This window comes from Loxodonta africana, chromosome 14 (assembly GCF_030014295.1).
Source record: "Loxodonta africana isolate mLoxAfr1 chromosome 14, mLoxAfr1.hap2, whole genome shotgun sequence".
In the NCBI taxonomy this organism is placed as follows: domain Eukaryota; kingdom Metazoa; phylum Chordata; class Mammalia; order Proboscidea; family Elephantidae; genus Loxodonta; species Loxodonta africana.
In genome coordinates this window covers 53,015,693-53,040,568 of record NC_087355.1, presented here as the reverse complement: position 1 = coordinate 53,040,568, position 24,876 = coordinate 53,015,693, and the positions used below count along the sequence as shown (strand labels likewise).

Below are 24,876 nucleotides of genomic sequence, written 5' to 3'. Positions count from 1 at the left end.
TCAAAGAAATTCCTAAAGAGTAGTTCCACCGGAAAGACTTAGTTTTTTACAACTTATGGGAAACCTGAAGTAGAAATGCTAATTTAATATTTGATTGGAATATGCCTACGTAGGTTTTCATTGATCCTGTTTCTTTATTTGTATAAGTACCACAATACCTATAACTTGAAAAGAAAACGTCTATATATTAGTGCTTTCTTTGATAGCATGTGACATCTTTTTTTTTTTTTAATACAGTATGCTTTTAATGAAGCCCTTTTGTTTTTCTTTTGGCCTGCGAGATTTTAGCATTGCATTTCTAAAATCTATTACATAGCTGAAATAAGTGCTGTTTCATACTACAGACCTGAGGATGCACGATATTGTTTTTCTCCAAAATTATTTTGGGAAGTCCTTAGCTATAGATGCAGATACTGCATAAGCATGAGTTGATAGCATGCATCAACAAGTGTAGAAAGCCTTCAAAAGGACAGTACCAGTTTTTCTCGAGGTTTTTTTTTCTGTTTTCATTATACTGAGAAAACTAAGGTTATTTGTTTGTTTAGGAAGAGATTGAGCTTTCCAATCAAGTGAGAAGACTCAATCAAGAAATTTGATACCTACTGATTGGAGAATTGTTACAGTTAATATATGTAAAACTTTTTAAGGGGAAAAAAAGAAATGGAAAAACAAATTTAAACTAAGTCTTTTTGCAATGGAAAGCTGAAGGTTTTAACTTTAAGTGAGTACTTGAAGAGGATTTGGGAGTAAAGTACTTCTTTCTGGGTTGCATGGTCTATTAGAAGAATCTGTTACTCATTTTAAAGGAAACTGGCATTGTCATAATTTAAAAGGCTAAAGTGACTTGTAATGACCATTTTCTTTAACATCTGACCGAATGCAGAAAGCTATTGTATGGTTATCCAGTTGACTTAATTTAAAACTTAATTGCGGTTTTTGGAACAATAAGTGATGTTGCAGACTTCATACCCTTTCTACATCATTTTCTTCTACTTACGGAAAAAGTTAATGTATTCATTAAGTAGTTAGTAGCTTTCTCTTGATCAGGGTAGTTAATAGTGCTAAATATTAATGAAATACTGTCGTTGCAAATGAGTGTATTGCAGGCAAAGTACTTTGAGTTCCAAACTCTGGATTTTATTTTTTCGTGACAGTGTGTTAGTAGTTAGGTTTGATGGGTCTTTCGTGCAAAGGCAAAATGTGCTGTACAACTCATTTTATGGTTGTGACTAGAAATATATGGTATGTGGATACTTTAAAAATTATATTAAAAGAAGTTTAGACGTTTCTAAAAAGTTTCTAAAAAGTGATAAATTTATACTTCAGCATTTACAGAATTATAACTTAATTTAAAGCTCAATTTTATTACCCTATTTTCCTGTCAAAACACTACAGTATATATTATGTCTAATTAGACAAATAACATTATCTTGAATAAAGAGAATGAAAACGAGACCCAAAGTGATCTTTTCAGAATGATTGTTAAAATGCTAATTCTATAAATTCTTCAATATTTAGAAGTCGCTGGAGTTCAGGAGTAGGTGGAAGTGGAGGAGGATCTTCAGGAAGGTCGTCAGCTGGAGCTCGAGATTCCCGCCGACAGACTCGAGTTATTCGGACTGGACGAGATCGAGGGTCGGGGCTTCTGGGCAGTCAGCCTCAGCCAGTTATTCCAGCATCTGTCATTCCAGAGGAGCTGATTTCACAGGTATGAATACTGTAGGGTACTTAATGTAAGACAACAGGGTAAGGTGAAGTTTAATGGAATATGGTGAACTGTAGTCTTAACTGCTTTTTTTGTACTGATCCTAGAAAGCTGATTTTGATAAAGAATTTCATCAATAAGAAATTAGCATTGTCCTTTCCTTTATTTTTTATTATTTTGTTATGATTTTTTATTTCAGGCCCAAGTTGTTTTACAAGGCAAATCCCGAAGTGTCATTATTCGGGAACTTCAGCGAACAAACCTTGATGTAAACCTTGCTGTAAATAATTTACTTAGCCGGGATGACGAAGATGGAGATGATGGGGATGATACAGCCAGTGAATCTTACTTACCTGGAGGTTGGTGGATCACCATCATGGTTGTCTTGTCTTTGGAGTGTTCTTTGGACTGGGGAATGGGATTTTAAAGCACAAATCATTTTCTGGCTGTTCTTTTCAAGGTATAAGATAATTCTTACGGCAGTGCTGTTTGATTTGATTGTAAAGTTCCTTTTCAGGGAAAATGGGGATATGTTTTTTGTTCATTGGACTTGTGTTTGGTCCCAGTAAAAAGATGGTTGTATATATATGGTTTTATCACTGGCTGACAGATGACTCCGGAATGTTGTTTTTGATGCTTTTATTACTGAATATGGTTTAATATCATTGAGGTGTATTTAGATTTTGATTGTGTAATCCCTATATCTCACAAATATTATATCTTAAATGACGTTTTTTCCTTCTGATTATTTAGTAGGTAGCCTAAGCAACAAGCATGCATTTAGTGTTCATTAAAATCTATGTTAACAATGTTAACGTTTACTTTTTTCCTCAAGTAATGTCAGTAGTCAGTCCCTGATTTTAATTTATTTTAATTTTTAGAGATCTCTTAGTGTCCTACAGGTGCTCACTTTATAGCTGTTGCATTTTATATTTGCTTGTTTCCGTTTGTAGAGGATCTAATGTCTCTCCTTGATGCCGACATTCATTCTGCCCACCCAAGTGTCATTATCGATGCAGACGCCATGTTTTCTGAAGACATCAGCTATTTTGGTTACCCTTCATTTCGTCGTTCATCACTTTCCAGGCTAGGCTCCTCTCGAGGTAATTTTGTATTTATTTCTTTCTGATCACTGGCTGACTCTGTGGAGTGGCAGAGGTAGAATTTGCCGTATTTGAGTTTTTAATATTGCAGTAGATGGATTTATTACTTATTAATGCTTTTGGATGCTTTGGGATTAAAACAAGTTATTTTTGTTTTTGAAGAGCCACAATAGTATTTTAGAGATGATCTTGTCTATAACACATGTAGAATACATATCAAAGGTTATGACTTATTCCAACGTGTTTTTAATTAGAATATGGATTCTGAACTAAAAGCAGAATTCTACTTTACAGTCAGTGACATGCAGCATTCAGAAAACAAGTCTCCTTAGTTGATTTGATTAAAATAAAGCGATTTTTCGGTTCTTTTTAAAGCCTGGCTAGATGAAAGAGTGAAATACAAAAAAAAAACTTATTGGATTGGCCGGTAATAAATATATAGAAATGTTTAATTTATTAAAATGCTATTTTTAAAACTTTTAAATCTTTAATAAAAGATATAGTGTATAGTAGAGGTCAGAAAGAGGATTTTGAAATCATTAATCTAGCCTCTATATATATATTGGTATAGCTTTAGGTTGCATCATAACTTTTATAAGTCAGTATTTTCAGTTTTCCAGAATCTAAAATATGATTTGGATAACAGTCAAGAATCAGCTGTATTGTTTACCGGTAATTACTAGATTGCGAAAGGTGCCATCTCATATTAAGATCTTGCTGCAAATACCTAGTGCTTAAAAGGAAGAGTTTTAAAATAACAAATTTGTGGTGATCTTTTAATATAATTAATCTATTATGAAATAGCTTTGAAAATTTTAATGTAAATGCATACTTTACAGCCATAAATGCATCAAGTATTGCATTTTTAAATTTACAGTACCTGACACAACTCCTTCTGAATTTCTCCCTTTTATCATTTACTAAGGTTATTTTGTGTAGGTATTTGAACCGTAGGAAATTGCTGGTGTGTGACCAATTTTGACTTTTTTAAGTGGTACTTCCCTATGGTTCAAGTTAATTGTGTTTCTAGTTCTTATTATCTAAGTCTTGGAAAGTTTATTTTGATTACTTTATTTAAAAAAAAAATAATGTATGAGTACCCTGGGGGGTAAATTGACTTTAGTTTGTAAGCCAATTGGAAGGGAAGTATTTTGGTATGGAAATCTTTCTGTGAAGATTGGGAAATAGAAAAAGTCTGTCTGGTTCCTCAGAATTCTAAATAAGACATATTCATAAAAATCCAGCCCTAGAAAATAACTCTAAACATGGGTTTGAGTTATCAAAAGTTTTATAGTTAGTTTATATTAATGGACATGTATTTTAACCTTTTCAAGTTTTTTTTTTTTTGGTACAGTATTTTTTAAAAATAACTGAAGACTATAAGTACTCTTTTTGGTCTTACCTACTTGTATCTAATGTATTAATTCTCATTTATTTTGCAAATTTTCTAAAATAATTAAAAAAGTTACAGTAACCATTTTTAATGAAAGTCAAACTTTTAAAACTTCACAAAAAAAATCAAAATCCATTTTAAAATAAAGCAATTCAAAGTCTGCCTCTACATAGTTTTAAAAAACACTAGTTTATAATTTTCATCCATTCACTTGAAAGGGTTAATGTTTTGAATGTTGCATGTCAGGCTTATTAGATATACATTTACATTAAATATTTTTGTGAGTAGATAAACTGCTATTAGTTGCATCCTGAAGGGTCTTTACTAGAGAGTGGCTTACTTTTATCCCACTGGTGTGACCCAATTGCATACCAGTTCTCCTTCTTCCCTTAGAGAGAGACTCTGAGCTGTTGCGTGAACGTGAATCCGTTTTGCGTTTACGTGAACGAAGGTGGCTTGATGGAGCCTCATTTGATAATGAAAGGGGCTCTACCAGCAAGGAAGGAGAACCAAACTTGGATAAGAAGAATACGCCTGTTCAAAGTCCAGTCTCTCTAGGAGAAGATTTGCAATGGTGGCCTGATAAGGTATTTGAGAAAAACCCATGCCCCTCCATTTAAATGGATTCCTGGCAGGCCCCCCCGCCCATATTTATTTATTTATTTTGGATATCTGTACTACCATTAAAAAAAAAAGCACACAGAAAGTGATATTTTTGTTTTGTTTTAAGATACAAGTAGAGTATCTTTATTAAGCACTGCATGAGTCATCTCAGGGAGATATGTTCAGTGGTGCTATTTTTCTTCTGGCTTGATGAGGTAAATCAGAGAAATCAGGATGGTAGTTCTAGATAACACATGAACATTCTGTTTTAGAACTTCTTTCCTGGTAATAACTTTACTGATGACTGATAGAATAGTCCGTGGTAGAAATTTATTTCCTAACGTCAGACGGACCCTAGTAAGAAGGGAAACTTTGGCTTCAGGTTTATGCAGGGGAAGTTTGTGGTCATTGACACAGCAGGGTGGGGGAATCTGCGTTTCTGTGATCACTTAGCTGCCCCATTTAATGGCAGTGAGTCCTGACAGGCTCTTTGCTGTGAATGGTGTGCGAGACAAAGCGGGGTGAACGGGAGTGGATTTGGCGGAGCCCTGCTCTGCATCCTGAGGAGTAGTGCAATGGCTGGCTTCTAGAAGCATCCAGGGTTTGTTCAATTGATTTGAATCTTTAAAACTCCATCACTGCCGCAGGTAAAACAGCCTGTGCATTGTCTTAAGTGGTTGATAAGTCTTATGTTCAAAGGCAACTATTGAAAGCCATAGATTTTTTTTTTTACCTGTTTTTTGGTGTGCCTGTATCTTATTCCCAGAGCCAGCTGGGTGGGGAATTTTCTTAACTGGAAGTATACTGAAAGACAATGAGAATGTTAAGGTTAATCTCTAGCAGGTAAGAGTCTGATGTGGAAATCTTTTCTTTCTTTCTAAATTTGAATTTCAGATATTAAAGGGAAATATTTAACCTTCTGGATTAATTTTTCTGCAATTATTGTGTGTCTCGATGCAATTCATTTTCCTCTGCATTCAACTCATGTGGAAAGACTGAATGCAAGAAGGAACATGAATTTTAATCAGTCTCTTTGGAAGCAGAGGCATTTTGTTTCCCTTGGCAGCTGCCAGACTTTCCTTGAATTGTATTCTCTTACTTATTTCCATAAAACTAGAAATGTCCCAAGTTCTACTTTTACTTCATATGGTAGAAGGCCATTTAAACAATTACGCTTTTTTTCTCCTTTGTTCACTGTTTCCTATTTCTGTTGCCTCACGCATATTAGGGCTGTGTCTGTTGCATGGTGACAGGAAGTAATAGAGGACTCGTGAGTCTTGTATGTATTAGTTTAGGCTTCTTTAGCATGCGTTATTTTTGACTGATGAAAGTGGTTTTGAAGAATACAAGTTCAGGAAGCGTTCTTCCTGGTCAGTGTACACTCTGTTAGATTCAGCCAGTCTTTGTTGACCTTAATTGGTAGGCATGTTTTTAGGTACAGCCTGTTCATAGGGATGGTTACTTAAGTGCACCATGAAATCTTGACACTGTACAGACTTCAGTCTGTTTTCTTGGTTTGTTTAGACATTGAATGAATGAAGGAATAGCAATATGTGAAGCAAAAATATATTCTACCTATACCTTTTTTCTATTAAACACCTAATTTAAAACAGTATCTTTGAAAAAGAAACTTTTTATTAGCTCACGATTGAAATGAAGACATAGACAAATTCAATTCAGGAAAGAATACAACTTAAACCTAGTTAAACTGTAAAGACTTATCACAGTCATCAACAAATACCGTTAGGTAGGTGTTTGTCAGCAGGGCTAAATGCTACACTCAGAAAGAGAATCCAGAGCTAGGACAGCATGAAGAATTATACAGGGGCATAGGCTAAATGCCACGTGCGGGAACAGTCAATATGTGGGACCAACATTGTTGGGGGAAGTGATTGCTGAGGAGTAGAAGTTTTGGGGGGAGAGTTACTTTGGAAGAAGTAGTTGAGAGTGTGGGAAGATGGGGAGTCAGGATGCACTTGGCTGTCTGCTGTGGTGCAAAGAGGTAAAGAGATAGATCTGCTAAGAGCAGAGGGTCTAATGAGGGGCCCAGTGGGAATTCTTACCTTAGGATGATTTGAGCTTCACGTTCAGGCCAACACTTGGAAACGTAAGCAGCTGGAGAGCATGCATCCATCATTTCATTGTCACGCCACAGACTTGGTTGACTGATTGCCACTGAGTACCTGGTGCTTTTGCTAGTTACTGGAGCTATATAAAAAAGACAAAAACAAAAAAACCCAGTTGCTATTGAGTTGATCCTGACTCATGGAGACCCCATGGGTGTCAGAGTAGAACTATGCTTCATAGGGTTTTCAGTGACTGAGTTTGTGGAAGTAGATTGCCAGGCTTTTCTTCTTAGGTACCTCTGAGTAGACTTGAACCTCCAACCTCTGGTTAGCAGCCAAGCGCGTTGATCATTTGCACCACCCAGGGACTGCTGGGGCTGTAGTGATCACTAAAACCAGATACTGAGCCTGTCTTATGAAACTTGGAGTGTAGTACAGGGGACAGATGATAATTAGTCATACAAATAAATATTTACTCGTAAAATATCTGTCTCTTTATAATCTTGATTGGGGTTTGTGATTCTAAAGAATCCTGGTAGCTGATGGATTATTTTAACATAATAGTTAATTTCTACATCCTCAGCACATCATGTTACCACAAGATAGTCTTAATTTTGTACACAACAGTAAACTTGGAATTTTATAGCAGGAGGAGATCTTATAGTTTGTCTCTATCCATTCATTTTTATGGATGAGGAAACCAATCCTGTCTTTTGCTCATGTTCACATAAGTAATTAGTAGCAGATCCAGCACTGAAGCCAGGAAGCCTGATTTCAAAGGCACTGTTTTCCTACTGTATCATGCTTCCCTCAAAGTATTTGGGAGTGGTGTCTTTTTGTTTTTTTTTTTTTTGGTCAAAATATCCATCTCAGCTTAATTTCAGAAGTGACATAATCTAATATTCTTAAATTGTAACTACTGGTATCCGCAGTATTTTTTCATTCCGCCTTATGTTAGGATACATGAGAAATTTTCTTGGTAAGTTATCTGGATTTGTACCTCCTTTCCCACCACTCACTTATAGAGATACCCAGTTCTTCAGTATTTCAACCAAAAGGTTATTAAAGCTCATTAATCATGGAATGTTCTCTCTTCTTTAAGCCCTTACAGTATACTCTTGAATAGAAAATATTTGATGTAACTTCAAACTATAAATAGTCTAGTGGATTATTCTTTTGAGTTAAATGTCAAAGCTAGCATAAAAGCATAATTTAAAATTATCATAGGATGTTGAAAGCTCCGTGAAGACAGAGGTAAGGGTCATTCAGTCAGTATTATTTTAGTAACAGTGTTATTAAATACTTGGTGTGTGTTAGGTCTTTTGCTGAATGATAGGGTAGGAATTTTGTAGGAAGGCAGAAAATGACGTTAATATTATCAAATAAGTCTCATAATGGAATTAATCACAAGAGACTCTGGAAGTCTCAGAAGCCCACTTTGAGTGATGACTAAGTAGACTCTGGAGCCCGGCTGCCAGATTTCATATTTTAACTCTACTACTTACCAGCTGTGTGACCTTGGTCAAATTCTTCAACCTCTCTAAGCCTCAGTTTTCTCATTTGTAAGATGGGGGATAATGATGGTGGTTTCTGCCTCAAGGGATTGTTGTGAGAATTAAATGAGTTAGTATATGTAAAGCATAAAGAGCAAGCAGAAGCAGAGCCCTGTTCCAGGAAGAGGGAACAGGCAGTTTCCGCAGGTCAGGGAGGAGCGAGAGAGCCCTGTGCATTTTGCTTGTTTCCAGGCTTCTCCTTCCCTTTTATTATAAATAATGCTCTGAATATATTTTTAGCTAAAACCTTTTGTTCTAAAATGTTTTCTATAGGACTATTAAGGCAAAGCTAGAAAATTGGAATTATTTAGAGGAATATAGATATATCAAAAGCCTAGGAAAGTATAGTTACTGTTGAAGTCCTGAGGGTCTGGGTGCCTGGTACAAAAAATGAAATAAAGCGGGTTACATAATTCTTATTCTCTAATGAAAGGAGACAGCAGTTTTCCAGAAGAAATGTTTTCCTCGCTCTAAAGTTTAAGAATAGTTTATCGTGGGCTACAGCACTTGAGCCCTGAACCCTCTGAGAGATAAGTTCTTTGTTTATAATATTAGCATTAACTTAATTAATTTGTAATATTAATAAGCAATAACAAGGTTATTCTGCATTTGCCTCTTTCTGGTAAAACCTTTCGGTGGCTTCTCACTGCTCTGCTAGGAACAACATTCATACTTCTCACTGTAGCCGACATAGCCCTGTGTGAACTGACTCCTGCCTCCCATTCTCATTTATTGCCACCCTTCCCTCTGTCATCAAATGCCTTTTCTCAGTTCTTTGAACTTGCCCAGCCCTTTCCTGTCTTAGAGCATAAGCACATGATGCTCCCTTCCCAAGGCTGGCTGGTTTTCTCATCGTTTGAGTCTCAGGCTCTGTGTCCCCTGATCAGAGCAGCCTCTGTGACTGTTCTGTCTCATTGGCAATGCGGGACCTCTCTATTCGTTTCTTATTACCTTTTACTTACCACTTTTTTTTTTTTCCTTCTTTTATAGGACTTGTCCCAGTTTATAACTATTAAATTTGTTTAATGTCCCTCTCCATAGCTTTACTGTAAGCTATACCAGGCCTTTTTTGATCATCACCTGTCTCGTGTTTGGCACATAGATATCTCTGCTACTTTTTTGTTTAATCCATAGGTCTCTTTGGAGAGTTTTTTTAAAATAATTTTTATTGTGCTTTAAGTGAAAGTTTACAAATCAAGTCAGTCTCTCTCACAAAAACCCATATACACCTTGCTACACACTCCCAATTACTCTCCCCCTAATGAGACAGCCTGCTCTCTCCCTCTACTCTCTCTCTCCGTGTCCTTTTCGCCAGCTTCTAACCCCCTCCACCTTCTCATCTCCCCTCCAGGCAGGAGATGTTAACATAGTCTCAAGTGTCCACCTGATCCAAGAAGCTCACTCCTTACCAGCATCCCTTCTTTGGAGAGTTTCTTAATGAATATATCCTTTTCACATCTTTTTGCCCCTGCATTCTGATGTATTATGTAAATAGCATGCTAAATGACTAATTATATAGCTAAATGACTAATTATATTACTAAATACCCTGCCAAAGAAGAAGAAAAATGGGAATCTTTTGATGGAAAATATACTGATTATTTATAGGACCTGAGCAACATCGTGTAGTAGTGAGCAGGTGATAGGTATATTTGGTGGTATTGTTCCAGGTTTTCTGAACATTCAGAAGGCTGATCTGACAGAAGTAATGAGCTTAATTAATTGTGATATTTTGCTGTCCTGCAGTGTCCCAGACGCTACACCACTCAGACTCTCTTTATCTTTAAAATGTTTACTTGCTTTACCACTGCTTTGTAAGACCTGGAACAGTTAAGCCATGCTATCCAGTGCTGCATTCAGTACTGCGGGGTTTGGTATAAAAATCTGATGATCTAAACAGAGAGGTTGATTAGCTTTGTATATAATTAAAATTCTCCTGGGAAAATTGATGGTGTTTTACTTTTCTCTCTTTACACACAAATGTTAAAGTAGTGTTGGGCAGATTTTTGCTGGATGAAACTGGATGTTGTGAGTGACCAGTTGTGATAGATATGGCAGTCATTCCCAATTAATATTTTCAGTGCATTTATAATATTTATTAACAGATGTACTTTTGTTAATTCATTCCTCAAATATTTATGTGCCAAACCCTGTCCTAGATACTGAATAAAAAAGTGAATAAACAAAATACTCTCAAAAAGTTTGTGTATATATGTATATATAGCCCATGTATAAAAATGTACCAGTAGAACACATAGCTCAAGTTTTATAAGAACTTGGAGCAACTGAAATTCGGTAGTGACATAGAGTAATTTGTATTTTGTAGGGCTGTTAAACTTTTCAGACCAGCATAAAAGGTTGGGGTGTGGCCTAGTCTCATTTAACCTCAGTAAGTATTTAATTGCTATACATGAAATCTTTAGCTCAGTAGAAACTGGAAGAAGTTGTCCTTTAAACAAAAACTATTACCACTGTGTTGGAGAAAAAATGAAGCTGCAAATAATCAGGGTCTGGTTTCGGTACATTCTACCAGTCTTTGAAGTGAGACAGTGTATTTGCCACATGAGTAGCAAGGACCCTGAGGACAGGAGCAGAATGGAGGAATGGATCATTATGTGATGAGGCCTTATGAAATGCTGTGAGTTCTCATGCCTTAGATGTACATATTCAAATATATGTGTAATATTTTTAGTAGTTGAGTTAGGCATTGTGTTAAATTTTGCTTTTCTTAAGTAAACCGTCTGTAGATAGGACCAGTAGTGTAATGATGTCTACGTTTCAAATGAAAGGTAGCACCTTTAAAGTATTCGAAATAAACATGGCAGTTAACAGGAAACACAGATCACTCTTGATTGTCTGTTAAAGAGTATTTTAAGAACCTCTACCAGGCAGTCTCCCCCATGTGTCTGTCAGGTCGTCATACTGTGGGGGCTTGCGTGTTGCTGTGATGCTGGAAGCTGTGCCACCGGTATTCAGATACCAACAGGGTCACCCATGGAGGACAGGTTTCGGCTGAGCTTCCAATCTAAGACAGACTAGAGAGAAGGACCCGGCAGTCTACTTCTGAAAAGCATTAGCCAGTGAAAACTTTATGAATAGCAGCAGAACATTGTCTGATATAGTGCTGGAAGATGAGCCCCCCAGGTTGGAAGGCACTCAAAAGATGACTGGGGAAGAGCTGCCTCCTCAAAGTAGAGTCGACCTTAATGACGTGGATGGAGTAAAGCTTCCAGGACCTTCATGTGCTGATGTGGCATGACTCAAAATGAGAAGAAACAGCTGCAAACATCCATTAACAGTCAGAACCTGGAATGTACGAAGTATGAATCTAGGAAAATTGTAAATTGTCAAAAATGAAATGGGATACACGAACATTGATATCCTCAGCATTAGTGAGTCGAAGTGGGCTGGTATTGGCCATTTTGAATCAGATAATCATATAGTCTACTATGCTGGGAATGACAGCTTGAAGAGGTGTTGCATTCATCGTCAAAAAGAACATTTCGAGATCTGTCCTGAAGTACAACGTTGTCAGTGATAGGATAATATCCATACGCCTACAAGGAAGACCAGTTAATACGACCATTATTCAAATTTACGCACCAACCACTAAGGCCAAAGATGAAGAAATAGGAGATTTTTATCAACTGCTGCTGTCTGAAATTGATTGAACATGCAATCAGGATGCATTGATAATCACTGGTGATTGGAATGCGAAAGTTGGAAACAAAGAAGAAGGATTGGTAGTTGGAAAATATGGCCTTTGTGGCAAATAATGCGGGAGATCGAATGATAGAATTTTGCAAGACCAACAAATTCTTCACTGCAAATACCTTCTTTCACCAATGTAAACGGCCAGATGGAACACACAGGAATCAAATTGACTACATCTGTGGAAAGAGACGATGGAAAAGCTCAATATCATTAGCCAGAACAAGGCCAGGGGCCGACTGCAGAACAGACTATCAATTGCTTATATGCAAGTTCAAGCTGAAACTGAAGGAAATCAGAGCAAGTCCATGAGAGCCAAAATATGACCTTGAGTATATCCCACCTGAATTTAGAAACCATCTCAAGAATAGATTTGATGCATTGAACACTAGCGACCAAAGACCAGATGAGTTATGGAATGACCTCAAGGATATCATACATGAAGAAAGCAAGAGGTCACTGAAGAGACAGGAAAGAAAGACAATACCAAGATGGATGTCAGAGGAGGTTCTGAAACTTGCTCATGAAGGTCGAGCGGCTAAAGCAAAAGGAAGAAATGAGGAAGTAAAAGAGCTGAACAGAAGATTTCAAAGGGTGGCTTGAGAAGACAAGGTAAAGTATTATAATGATATGTGTGAAGAGCTGGAGATGGAAAACCAAAAGGGAAGAACATGCTTGGTGTTTCTCAAGCTGCACAAACTGAAGAAAAAATTGAAGCCTCGACTTGCAATAGTGAAGGATTCTATGGGGAAAATATTAAATGACACAGCAAGCACCAAAAGAAGATGGAGGGAATACGCAGTCATTATACCAAAAAGAATTAGTCGATGTTCAGCCATTTCAAGAGGTAGCATATGATCAAGAACCAATCGTACTGAAGGAAGAAGTCCGAGCCGCTCTGAAGGCATTGGTGAAAAACAAGGCTCCAGGAATTGATGGAATATCAGTTGAGATATTTCAACAAACAGATGGAGCGCTGGAGGTGCTCACTCATCTATGCCAAGAAATATGAAAGACAGCTTCCTGGCCAACTGACTGGAAGAGAAGCCATATTCATACCTATTCCCAAGAAAGACAATCCAACCGAATGTGGAAATTATAGAACAATATCATTAATATCACACACAAGCAAAATTTTGCTGAAGATCATTCAAAAACGGCTGTACCAGTATATCGACAGGGAACTACCAGAAATTCAGGCTGGTTTCAGAAGAGGACATGGAATCAGGGATATCATTGCTGATGTCAGGTGGATCCTGGCTGAAAGCAGAGAATACCAGAAGGATGTTTACCTGTGTTTTATTGACTATGCAAAGGCATTCGACTGTGTGGATCATAACAAATTATGGATAACATTGAGAAGAATGGGAATTCCAGAACACTTAATTGTGCCCATGAAGAACCTTTACATAGATCAAGAGGCAGTTGTTCAGGCAGAACAAGGGGATACTGATTGGTTTAAAGTCAGGAAAGGTGTGTGCTAGGGTTGTATCCTTTCGCTGTACTTAATCTGTACGCTGAGCAAATAATCCGAGAAGCTGTACTACATGAAGAAGAACGGGGCATCAGGATTGGAGGAAGACTCATTAACAACCTGCGTTATGCAGATGACACAACCTTTCTTGCTGAAAGTGAAAAGGACTTGAAGCACTGACTGATGAAGATCAAAGACCACAGCCTTCAGTATGGATTACACCTCAACATAAAGAAAACAAAAATCCTCACAACTGGACCAATGAGCAACATCATGACAAACGGAGAAAAGATTGAAGTTGTCAAGGATTTCATTTTACTTGGATCCACAATCAACACCCATGGAAGCAGCAGCCAAGAAATCAAATGACGCACTGCATTGGGTAAATCTGCTGCAAAGGATCTCTTTCAAGTGTTGAAAAGCAAGGATGTCACCTTGAAGACTAAGGTGTGCCTGGCCCAAGCCATGGTATTTTCAGTCCTATCATATGCATGTGAAAGCTGGACAATGAATAAGGAAGACCGAAGAAGAATTGACACCTTTGAATTGTGGTGTTGGTGAAGAATATTGAATATACCATTGACTGCCAAAAGAACAAACAAAATCTGTCTTGGAAGAAGTACAGCCAGAATGCTCCTTAGAAGCAAGGATGGCGAGACTGCGTCTTACATACTTTGGACGTGTTGTCAGGAGGGATCAGTCCCTGAGAAGGACATTGTGCTTGGCAAAGTACAGGGTCAGTTTGAAAGAGGAAGACCCTCAATGAGGTGGATTGACACAGTGCTGCAATAATGAGCTCAAGCATAACAACGATCATAAGGATGGTGCAGGACCGGGCACCTAACAATGGCACCTAACAACAAAGCCAAGCAATCTATAATCAGCCTTGTTTTTGATATATTTGATGCTATTTGAAATTTTAAGAAAAATGAGCTTTTGTCTAGTGTTTATTATAAAGCACATTCACATGTTCTCATTTAATTTTTTAAAATCCTGTAAAAAAAGCATGACAAAATCTTGTCCCTATTTTATAAATGAAGAAATTGAAGCATAGTAATATTGCCAGAACCAGAACGAGTCTTCTGATTGCTGTTGATAAGTTTTTTTTGCTGAAGAAGTAGAATTTCCAAAACCAAGCATGATCTGTGAGGGATATTATTACCTTTATGATTTATTTATACCCACAAAGGGAACCCTTGGCGGTATAGTGGTTGAGAGCTGCAGCTACTAACCAAAAGGTGGTGGGCAGCTTGAATCCACCAGGCGCTTCTTGGAAACCACGGGGCAGTTCTAGTCTGTTGTGTAGAGTCGCTTTGAGTTGGAATTTACGGGAACGATTTTTTTTATACCAACAAAAGTTACGTTTTGACTGATAATTTAATATTATGGTATTTTTATAAAAACTTTAAATTTCAGAAGTCAGATATCGATATTGCTGTTTGTTCAGTATGTATTCAGAGGAAGTGATTGAATATGCTTAAACCTATCCCTTTTCTTAGATTTCCTTAAATGAAATTTCAAATCTAGCACTTCTGATTGTTGAACAGTGGAGTTGGGTAAAACAGACTTGGTGATTAGGTGTAATTTCCCACTCCTACCCCTCAGTAGGCATTATTATTCACAAGTGGTAAAATTTACATTTCTCCTCAAGGTTCTTATTCCCAAAGCCAGAAACCTAGATTACCTGTCCTTTTCAACTAAAATAAGCCCTTATTTCCTCCTGCCCCCAGTAAAAAAGCACTTGGAATAAGAAGAAAGGACAGGAATTAGGAACCGCCAAGGAGATGGACTAAAACTACTGAGGGGAGCAGTCCTGTTGTAAGAAGTGTTCCTTGTATTCTGAAATTTGGAGTGTTGAATCTTGTCCCTACGATTATGATTTAGGTATTACTGTTGAGTTTAGGCCAGATGAAGGCGAGCAGTCTGCAAGTCCGATAGCAAAGCACTGATGGCAATTTTTCCATTATCTTTCTTTGGCTGGTGACTGTGCCATCCATCCATATTAGTCCATAATGGGTTTTCAGGGCTCGCACATTGCCTCTGTCTGACTCCCACAGCGGGGCTCAGTTGGCTCATGCAGGACTTACCATCCTGCAGAACACTGACCCATTCTTGAAGCGTATAGAAAAGTCGGTTCTCAGGAGGCCTGTACCCCACGCTCTTGCTTGCTGTAGGCTGGTTTGTTCAGAAGTGTATTGCTCTAGCAAGGCACTTGTTTGAAAAAGTTGGAGTTAAGATTCATTGTTCATTTAACAGTCATAGCATTTCTACCATGTGGCATGTGTTAGGTTGGACTGTGTGACTATGACATAGACCCTCTCCTGAGGAGCTTATTGGGGAAGAGATAATTCAGATGCGGTATAATGTGTTCATAGTGTGGTCAGCGAATAGTGCGAGACTGAGGTATGAACACAGTGTTGTAGGAGACCAGAGCGAGAAATGACTAATACCACCTGAGAGATGCGACAAAGGCCTCACAGAGGAAATGACATTTAAGCAGCATTTTCAAGGTTCAGTAGGCATTGGTCAAGATGCAGAGGCATTCCTAACATACCAAGCATGAGCCTGAAATCATGAAAGGTCATGGTATGTTTGAGGAACAATGAACAGTTCAGAATTGCTGCTGTGTGGTGGAGGGAGGAGGAAAAGAGGTAGGATAGTACAAGGCTGTAGAGGGCCCTCGGCAACTTGCCAAGAAGGTAAGATGTTCTGTAGTCACCATGAAGCTAGCAGAATCCTTAGAGAAGTGACACGATGAGATTTGTGGGATTTCATTTTGCTGTGTTGTTTTAAGGAGGTGAACACCGTCTGCATGATAGAAGAGTCAGTTAATGAGGCTGGTAGAACTGTTAAAATAAGGCACTGTGAAGGTCTCAACTGAAGCAGTGGCCGTGGGGACAGAGCAGGGGGAAAATCTGAGAGGTGTTTGAGACACAAATGCAGCAGTGGTTTACTAGCGGTACATTAAGGAGAAAAAAGGGGTTGAGGAGAGCTTCCAGGTAGCCCTGTCTCTCTCTCTTCTTATAGGGTGGATGGGTGGTGGGTATCGTTCATGGTGGTAGGGATTGCAGAGAAAGTGCAGCTTTGGAGGGGATGGTGAATTGAATACACTTTGGTGATGTTACCTGTTTTTGAGACATCCAGATAGTAAGCTCTTGCAGGTAAGGCCAGAGACAGGAGATTTGTACATTTAAAAGCACAGCACCCTAGTGGGTGCAGTAATTTAGGCTGAGGGTTGAGCATAATTTGAAAAAAGGACAAGGACAGAATCTGGGGCAGGAAGTGCTTGGTGGCGGAGATGGAGAAAGTAGTCATGGTAATGGGAGAAGAAACAGTACAAAGTAGTGATCTGTAAATCAAAGGAGAGGAAAAGTTCCAGAATAGGTGATGAACAGGGTCACGTGTTTAAATGTTTAACATTTAACTGGTAATTTAACTTTTAAATTAAGTTTAAATGTTTAAAGAGAAGATAGATTGATTAAATACATGGGACATTGATTTGGCCGTTGGAAGTGTGATAGCAATTAGTGAAAGTGAATCATGGGCGAGGTAATAATTCACTTTACCGTAAGATTGCAGGAGAGTCGTACATGGTTGTTGGGGGTATGAGAGGGAGTTGTACCCATTGTATGTGTAGGTTATCTTTAAATAGGAGAGAAGGACACTTCTATCTCTGAGATGTGGGGAAGGGAGAGGTGAGAATGGTGCTTTCGTAAGTAAATCTAGAGGTAAGAATATTTTGGAAGCTTGGGCCGGAAAGCTTTGATTTTCTTGGAGTAGGCCATAAGTTGGAGGAATATAGTAATCACAATGGAGTTGGAGCACTAGTTATTTGTACCTGGCTCTGTGTGCTATATGCTTATGTGTTAGCTCATTTTGTGCCCCTTCCCCAAAGGATATGTATTAGTATTATTATATTCATTTTAGAGGTCAAGAAATGGGCTCAGAGAAATTACATCTCACATATTTAATAAGAGCTGGATTCAGGTTTTGGGCTCACTTGGTCTGATCAGGAGCCCTGGTGGTACAGTAGTTAAACATTTGTCTATTAACCAAAAGGTTGGCAATTTGAATCCACCAGACACTTTTTTGGAAACCCTATGGGGCAGTTCTCCTCTGTCCTATAGGTTCGCTATGAGTTGGAATCGACTCGATGGCAACAGGTTTGTTTTTTGTCTGATTATACCATCTTTAATTTTAAACTAAGAGGTCAAGAAGGGAATTGGAGGGTAAGATTTGATGCAGCCCCCATGGAGAAACTATCTGTAGTTTCAGATACTCATAGTGAGGGAAAGAGAGAGATTGCTAACTTGAAGAATTTTACATTTGGCCTGTCTCTCTTTTCTCTCCCTACCCCTGTTTCCCCTCCAATAGAAGTGCCTTGAAAATAGGGCTGACTGGGTATAGGTAAAAGAGAAGATCAAAATTAGTGTTCTTTCCGTATAACTCTGAAGCATAACCTGTTTTACTATTATAATAATACAAACCTTGGCATTATCTGAGCACTGTAACCCATCTGACCAGCTAAGATTAGAATTTGGCAGAAAACCAGAAAGGCACCATTAGTTTAGCATCCCTGGAGCCAGAATTCCAGAGAGCAGAGAATTACTATATAGACTAGTAGCAAAAAGTACATGCTGAAATCTGCTATTGGAAAGTTCTGCTTTGAGATTTCTGGGTGGCTTCACATCTCTGATCATAATGGTCTCATGTTAAAAAAATTCATCGATACTGGTTTTTTATATTTATTGTCCAACCTTTTTATAATTTAATTGGATTCCTCCTCATTACATGTACATTGCCTTAAAACTAAATGAACTTTTAACCTTAAAACACAGGCATTTGTTTCAGGAGCTTGAAAGAGCCTACAGGACAGGAGTCTTCTGTTTTGGCACCTGACTTTCCCCTTTTCAACTCCTTATTCTGGTTTTGTTTGTTTGTTTATTTGCTTCATTCATTCAACACACTTATTGAGCACCTACTATGTGTCAGGCACTAAGTGCTGGGGATGCAGTGGAACAAGACAAAACTTATGCAAGTGAGGTAGACTGTAAACAAGTAAATATAATGCATCAGATTGTGACAAGTGCCATGAACGAAAAAGAAAGGAGCGTAAGGAGAGAGAATATGAAGAGTAGTGGTTTTGTAAATAGTGTGGTTAGAGGTGGCCTTTTTGAGCATGGACATGAATGAGGAGAAGTGTGAGCCACCTGGGAATGGGTAACAGAACACAGCAGACAGGAGGCCTGGGGTGGGATCAAGGTAGACATAGTCCAGCAACTGGAAAAAGGCATTGTGGAGAGTGAGGGGAGAGAGGGCACCTACGCCCTGTTATGAAGGGTCGTGCAGGCTGTACTAAAGACTTAGGATAGTGGTGGTTTTATATGTTCACATAATTCATATAGATTTGATCCAGTGATTAAAGTGACTTTGTGTAGAATTGTGGGTTTGTAAATTTTCTATTTATAACATTGCATTATTTTTGTTTTATAGGATGGAACAAAATTCATCTGTATCGGGGCTCTATATTCAGAGCTTTTGGCTGTCAGCAGTAAAGGAGAACTTTATCAGTGGAAGTGGAGTGAATCTGAGCCTTACAGAAATGCGCAGGTATTATATTAAATCATGCATTGAATAGCTCTATATATCAGCACACAAAATAGTAATCGTTTTTCTTAACACTTTCAAAGAATCCTTCATTACATCATCCACGAGCAACATTTTTGGGGCTAACCAGTGAAAAAATAGTCCTCCTGTCTGCAAATAGCATCAGAGCAACTGTAGCTACAGAAAATAACAAGGTATGAAACACTTTTTTTTTATCTTTGAAACTAGATCCATAAATACAAAGTTTCTCTAGAGCAATTCAGTGTATCATTTTTTTTTTTAAAATTGTCATAAAAGTATACACAACAAAACACATCAACAATTTCTACATGTATAATTCAGTGATACCAATTATATTCTTCAAGTTGTGCAACTGTTTTCGCTTTTCTTTTCCAGATTATTCCACCACCATTTACATAAGCTCAGTTGTCCCCTAAACAAAAAACTTCTTCTTTCCCCATCCCTCTCACCCCTGGTAACCACTAATCATCTTTGGTTTCTATATATTATTTCATATAAGTGAGATCATACAGTATTTATATACTTTTGTGTCTGATCTGTTTTGCTCAGCATAATGTTTTCAAGGTTCATCTGTGTTGTGGCACACATTGGGACTTCATTTTTCTTTATGGCTGAGAAATAATTCCCTTGTATGTATTTACCACATTTTGTTAATCCATTCATCCATTAATGCATGTTTTCTTTAATTGGCTTGCTTATTTCTGTACCGTAATTCAACTTTTAGAAGCAGCTTTCTACTTAAGGGAAGGAAAAGTTGTTTAAGCCAAGTGCTGAGAATAGAAGAAGTAGTGAGAAGCGTAAAATAGAGATTGAGAAAGTATGTGTATTACACCTCAGATTATCAGTTTGGCTTTGTTGTTGGGTGCTGTTGAGTTGGTTTCGACTCATAGTGATCCTATGTAGAACAGAACGAAACACTGCCCAGTCCTGCGTCATACTCAACAATTATTACGTTTGACTCCATTCTTGCAGCCACCATGTCAGGCCATCTTGTTGAAGGTCTTCCTCTTTTTCACTGACCCTCTGCTTTACCAAGCATGATGTCCTTCTCCAGGGACTGGTCCCTACTGATAACATGTCCCAAGTATGGGACACGAAGTCTTGCCATCCTTGCTTCCAAGGAGCACCCTGGCTGTATCTCTTCTAAGATAGACTTGTTTATTTTTCTGGCAGTCCAGACACTAAATTCTTTTACAAGTTGTTGGAGCATATGTTACTTTTGTTTAGTGACTTAGAGATGGACTTGGTTTAGGTTTTAGACATTCATTTGAATAGCTGCTATTTTGATTTATATGTGTGAAGAAACTATTTTAGTATCTAGTCTTATTAAGAATCTTTTGTGAATTACTTATTTTTCGAACATGTAACTGAAAACATTTTTTAGCATTTCAGCCTATAGATTATTAGTGTTTGCCTTGCCCTAGTTTTGACCAAAATCATTTTGAAAAAATTACTTGTTTTTATTTAAATTTCTAATATTTTACATAAAATTTTCTAATATTTTATTTTTAGGTTGCTACATGGGTGGATGAAACCTTAAGTTCCGTGGCTTCTAAATTAGAGCATACTGCACAGACTTACTCAGAACTCCAAGGAGAACGGATTGTTTCTTTACACTGCTGTGCCCTCTACACCTGTGCTCAGCTGGAGAACAATTTATATTGGTGGTGAGTACGGAGGAGGAGGAATTTCATATTAGTGAGTGCTTTTGTGTGCATAAATAGATGCTTTGCAGGATGGAATACCAACATGAGAAGATCAGTCAAAAGAAAATAGACAATCAGTTAAAAGAAAATGCTTTTGAGAGATAAGTTTCACTTTGAAGTAACATAAAAAGAACAAAAAAACTTAAAAAAAGTTTATTAAAGTAATTTTAATTTTAAGTAATATGTAATGTGTTCTATATTTACAAATTACATTAGTGAATATAATTAAGAAATTTTGGAAGAATATGAAGTAAAACCAAAAATTACCTATCCTCCCACAACCCAAAGACAACTGCTGTTAACATTTGGAGATATTTCTAAATTTTTTTCTCTATACATAAACGTGGTACTTTGTTTTTACATAATTGCAAGGATAGGTAGTAGGGCATTTTTCCTGTTTTTTTTTTTTTTTTTTCCATCCAGTAATATTACTTAAAATATTTTAAAGGTTATGAAAGTATTTCATTATATGAGTTAAAAAAAAAAACAAATATGCCTTATTTAATTATAACTACTGTTAGAAGACTTACTTTAAATTTATTCTTTTATGTTTATTCTGTGTTGTATGTTTTAAGAATTAATCAGTAAGTCTGCATTGTCAGAAATAATGTATGAGGGAATCTGATAATGAAATGTGATTATCTGGAAGAAAAAAATGTCAGTATATGTGTTTCCTATTAAAAACTCTTTTAAAAATTTTCATTGTGCTTTAAGTGAAAGTTTACAAATCAGGTCAGTCTCTCATACAAAAATTTATATACATCTTGCTGTATACTCCTAATTGCTCTCCCCCTAATGAGACAGCACACTCCTTCTCTCCACTCTCTATTTCGTGTCCATTCGACCAGCTTCTGACTCCCTCTGCCCTCCTCTCGTTTCCCCTCCAGACAGGAGATGCCAACATAGTCTCATGTGTCTACTTGATCTGAGAAGCTTGTTCTTCACCAGTATCATTTTTCTATCCCATAATCCAGTCCAATCCCTGTCTGAAGAGTTGGCTTTGGGAATGCTTCCTGTCTTGGGCTAACAGAAGGTCTGGGGGCCATGACTACTGGGGTCCTTCTAGTTTCAGTCAGACCATCAAGTCTGATCTTTTTGAAAGAATTTGGGGTCTGCATCCCACTGGTCTCCTGCTCCCTCAGGGGCTCTCTGTTGTGTTCCCTGTCAGGGCAGTCATCGGTTGTAGCTGGGTACCATCTAGTTCTTCTGGTCTCAGGCTGGTGTGGTCTCTGGTTTACGTGGCCCTTTCTGTCTCTTGGGCTCATAATTACCTTGTGTTTTTAGTGTTCTTCATTTGCTTTTGGTCCAGGTGGGTTGAGACCAATTGATGCATCTTAGATGGCCACTCTCCAAAGTGGGACACAGAATGTTTTCTTAACAGATTTTATTATGCCAATTGACTTAGATGTCCCCTGAAACCATGGTTCCCAAACCCCTGCTCCTGCTACACTGGCCTTCGAAGCAGTTTATTCAGCATTTCTTATAAAATTTAATCTTAAAAATTTAATTAAAATGTACCCAGTTATTTATTAAACCTATGAAAAAGTTATAATAAAGTTTAAGTTGCAAAAATTATTATTTCAAAGCAAAAATTTAAGAGAAAGAATATACCAGAAGTGCTTAAATGATAATATGGGTAGTTTCAATTTATTTAAAGAGCTTCTTTGCTGCTTATTTGACTAATTTATATTTTTCTTTTTCAGGGGTGTAGTTCCTTTTAGCCAAAGGAAGAAAATGTTAGAGAAAGCTAGAGCAAAAAATAAGAAGCCCAAATCTAGTGCTGGTATTTCCTCAATGCCGAATATCACCGTTGGTACCCAGGTAAGTGATTAAAGTTGAACCCCTTCTAAGGGACATTGTTTGTCTTCCAAACCATTTCTTCCCTTATAAGCAATTCCACTAGAAGCAAGTATATAGATGAGTGTCATTTGAGCCACCAGGTCCCAGTAACATCTACGTGTCAAATCACTCTTTCCTAATTTTATAACTAAGTCACACTGTATAGATTCTGGGCCAGTGTCAGTAGGTTTCCCTACATGGTAGCAATCCCAGATTTACCTGACTTTAAGAAATCACTTGATACTTTCAAAAAGCAAAGTCTGAAGCTCCTTACCTGAACGTTCTTTTAGTTTGTCTGTGGTAGGGCCCAGGGGTCATCATTTTAATAAGCATTACTGGTGATTCTGATGACCTAGCAAGTTTGAAAGGTACTGCCCCATAGAGATAGTGTCAGCATGAGGCAGAACATTTCCAGAAAGCCTCGTGTTTCCATCCCTTTCTGTGTTTTGGCTCTGAGGTGGTCTTAGGATCCTATAGATTTCCTTTGGAAGGTGATTTTCTGATACCCTAGTGGTTCTCCAAAGTGTAGCCTAAAGACTCCTCCTGGCTTCCTGAGACCCTTTCAGGGAGTCTGCAGAGTCTTTCTTTTTTCAATTACATATCTGTGTGGGACCAAATATTTTTCTTGTAATCAGTCAAATAACGTATCATGACAGATTGAATGTAGAAGCAGAGTTGAGAACCCAGTGGTCTTCTATTAAGCTAGCCATTGCAATTAACAGTATCACTTACTAAATTAAAAAATTAATGTATGTTTATTTTTTTGTAAAAATTGTTATTTATGTTACTACAGGTTTATTGTTATTTTAAAATTAATAAGTGGACATTAAAAATTTTTCTCAGTTTTAATTACTAATATGGTAAATATTGATACATATAACCCATATAAATAAACAAGATTTTTGGGTCCTCCATCACAGTTAATAGTGAAGCAGGGTCCTGAGGTCAAAAAAGTTTGAGAACTGTCGTTATACTTCTAATTCATTAGACTCTTGACAAGGAAGTTTTATCTTCAGGATAAAACTTCATGTTCATATTCATTATAGCAAATGCTGTAAGGAATGGTTAAGGACTTTATATTCCCTAAAACTTAGACAGATGGTAGTTTTACTTTATAATATGGTGCTAATTTCCTCATTTAGCACTTTATTTTAATTCACTTTTCTTATCACACCAAGTAGTATCACCTATAATCCCTAAATCTTAAAAAGTAGCCAGTCACTACTTGAGCTGTTACTTTTCTCCAAAACTCAGCTTAAATATACCTGTTCTTTTTGTTTATGGCTTTTTTTTGGTCCTACTCATGGTTGTCTTATTCTGATTCCTTCTTTGACCTTCCAACTAGAGAGTTTTCAGTGATTACCCACTGTTCTGGTCATTATTGTTCAGCCTTCATTATTTATGTCTTGCTTTTTGGATTTGGCTCTCTAATCTTCTCTCTCTCCTAGGAGCTCCCTTTTTCCTATTTAGTTAAATACTGATTTTTGGTGTCTTTAAGTTCCTTGTCGGTTGGACTCACATAATAGCAGGATATCCTAGCAGCTGCTTTATCAGCAGGTGGGATGACATTACTGTAGGCAGGGAAGGCTAAAAAAATATTTTAAGAAAAGCTTTAAACAAAGTAGCGTGGCATTAGATTGCTGAATGGTAACAGTGTATTAAAATTCCTTGGTGTAGAACTAAAATTTGTTTTAAAGCTACAGAAAACTAGAGGCTTAAGACAGTCACAAATGAACCCACGAGTGGTTCTGTGGGGAAAAGACTTGGCAATCTGCTTCCATAAAGATTACAGACTAGGAAACCCTGTGTGGGGCAGTTCTACTCTATCCTGTACAGTTGCTATGAGTCAGAATTGATTGGACAGTACACAACAAAAACAACAACGTTAACACTGATTACAGCCAGAGGAAAGTATTTGTGTGTGAACATCAGAAAGAACTGTTGGTCATTTACAGTGTTCACCTACACCTGCATTCACAGATCATAATCCTTCAGAATAATGTATTTAGCAAATAAGTACTCACCGTATGTGTTACACGCTGGACCCTGGGCACATACCTCCTTTAAAGTTTATTCATTATTATAAGATGACATTA

General features: G+C 37.5%; 1 protein-coding gene across 11 annotated transcripts in view; it reads left to right on the top strand.

Moving 5' to 3' along the window:
- Window positions 1-24,876, top strand: part of UBR5 (ubiquitin protein ligase E3 component n-recognin 5) — a 156,484-nt gene that overhangs the window by 60,939 nt on the left and 70,669 nt on the right. For 9 of the 11 annotated variants that reach the window (XR_010317813.1, XR_010317814.1, XM_064267974.1 and 6 more), the window contains exons 6-13: window positions 1,519-1,708; window positions 1,905-2,064; window positions 2,659-2,808; window positions 4,577-4,788; window positions 19,101-19,217; window positions 19,298-19,408; window positions 20,748-20,902; window positions 22,645-22,762. Coding sequence is in view for 9 of the 11 variants with exons in the window: in XM_064267974.1 (XP_064124044.1) it covers window positions 1,519-1,708; window positions 1,905-2,064; window positions 2,659-2,808; window positions 4,577-4,788; window positions 19,101-19,217; window positions 19,298-19,408; window positions 20,748-20,902; window positions 22,645-22,762 (1,213 nt within the window). In the remaining 2 variants the exon portion in view is untranslated. The remainder of the gene's footprint in view (window positions 1-1,518; window positions 1,709-1,904; window positions 2,065-2,658; window positions 2,809-4,576; window positions 4,789-19,100; window positions 19,218-19,297; window positions 19,409-20,747; window positions 20,903-22,644; window positions 22,763-24,876) is intronic. The other 2 variants (XM_064267979.1, XM_064267977.1) reach the window with 1 other exon arrangement.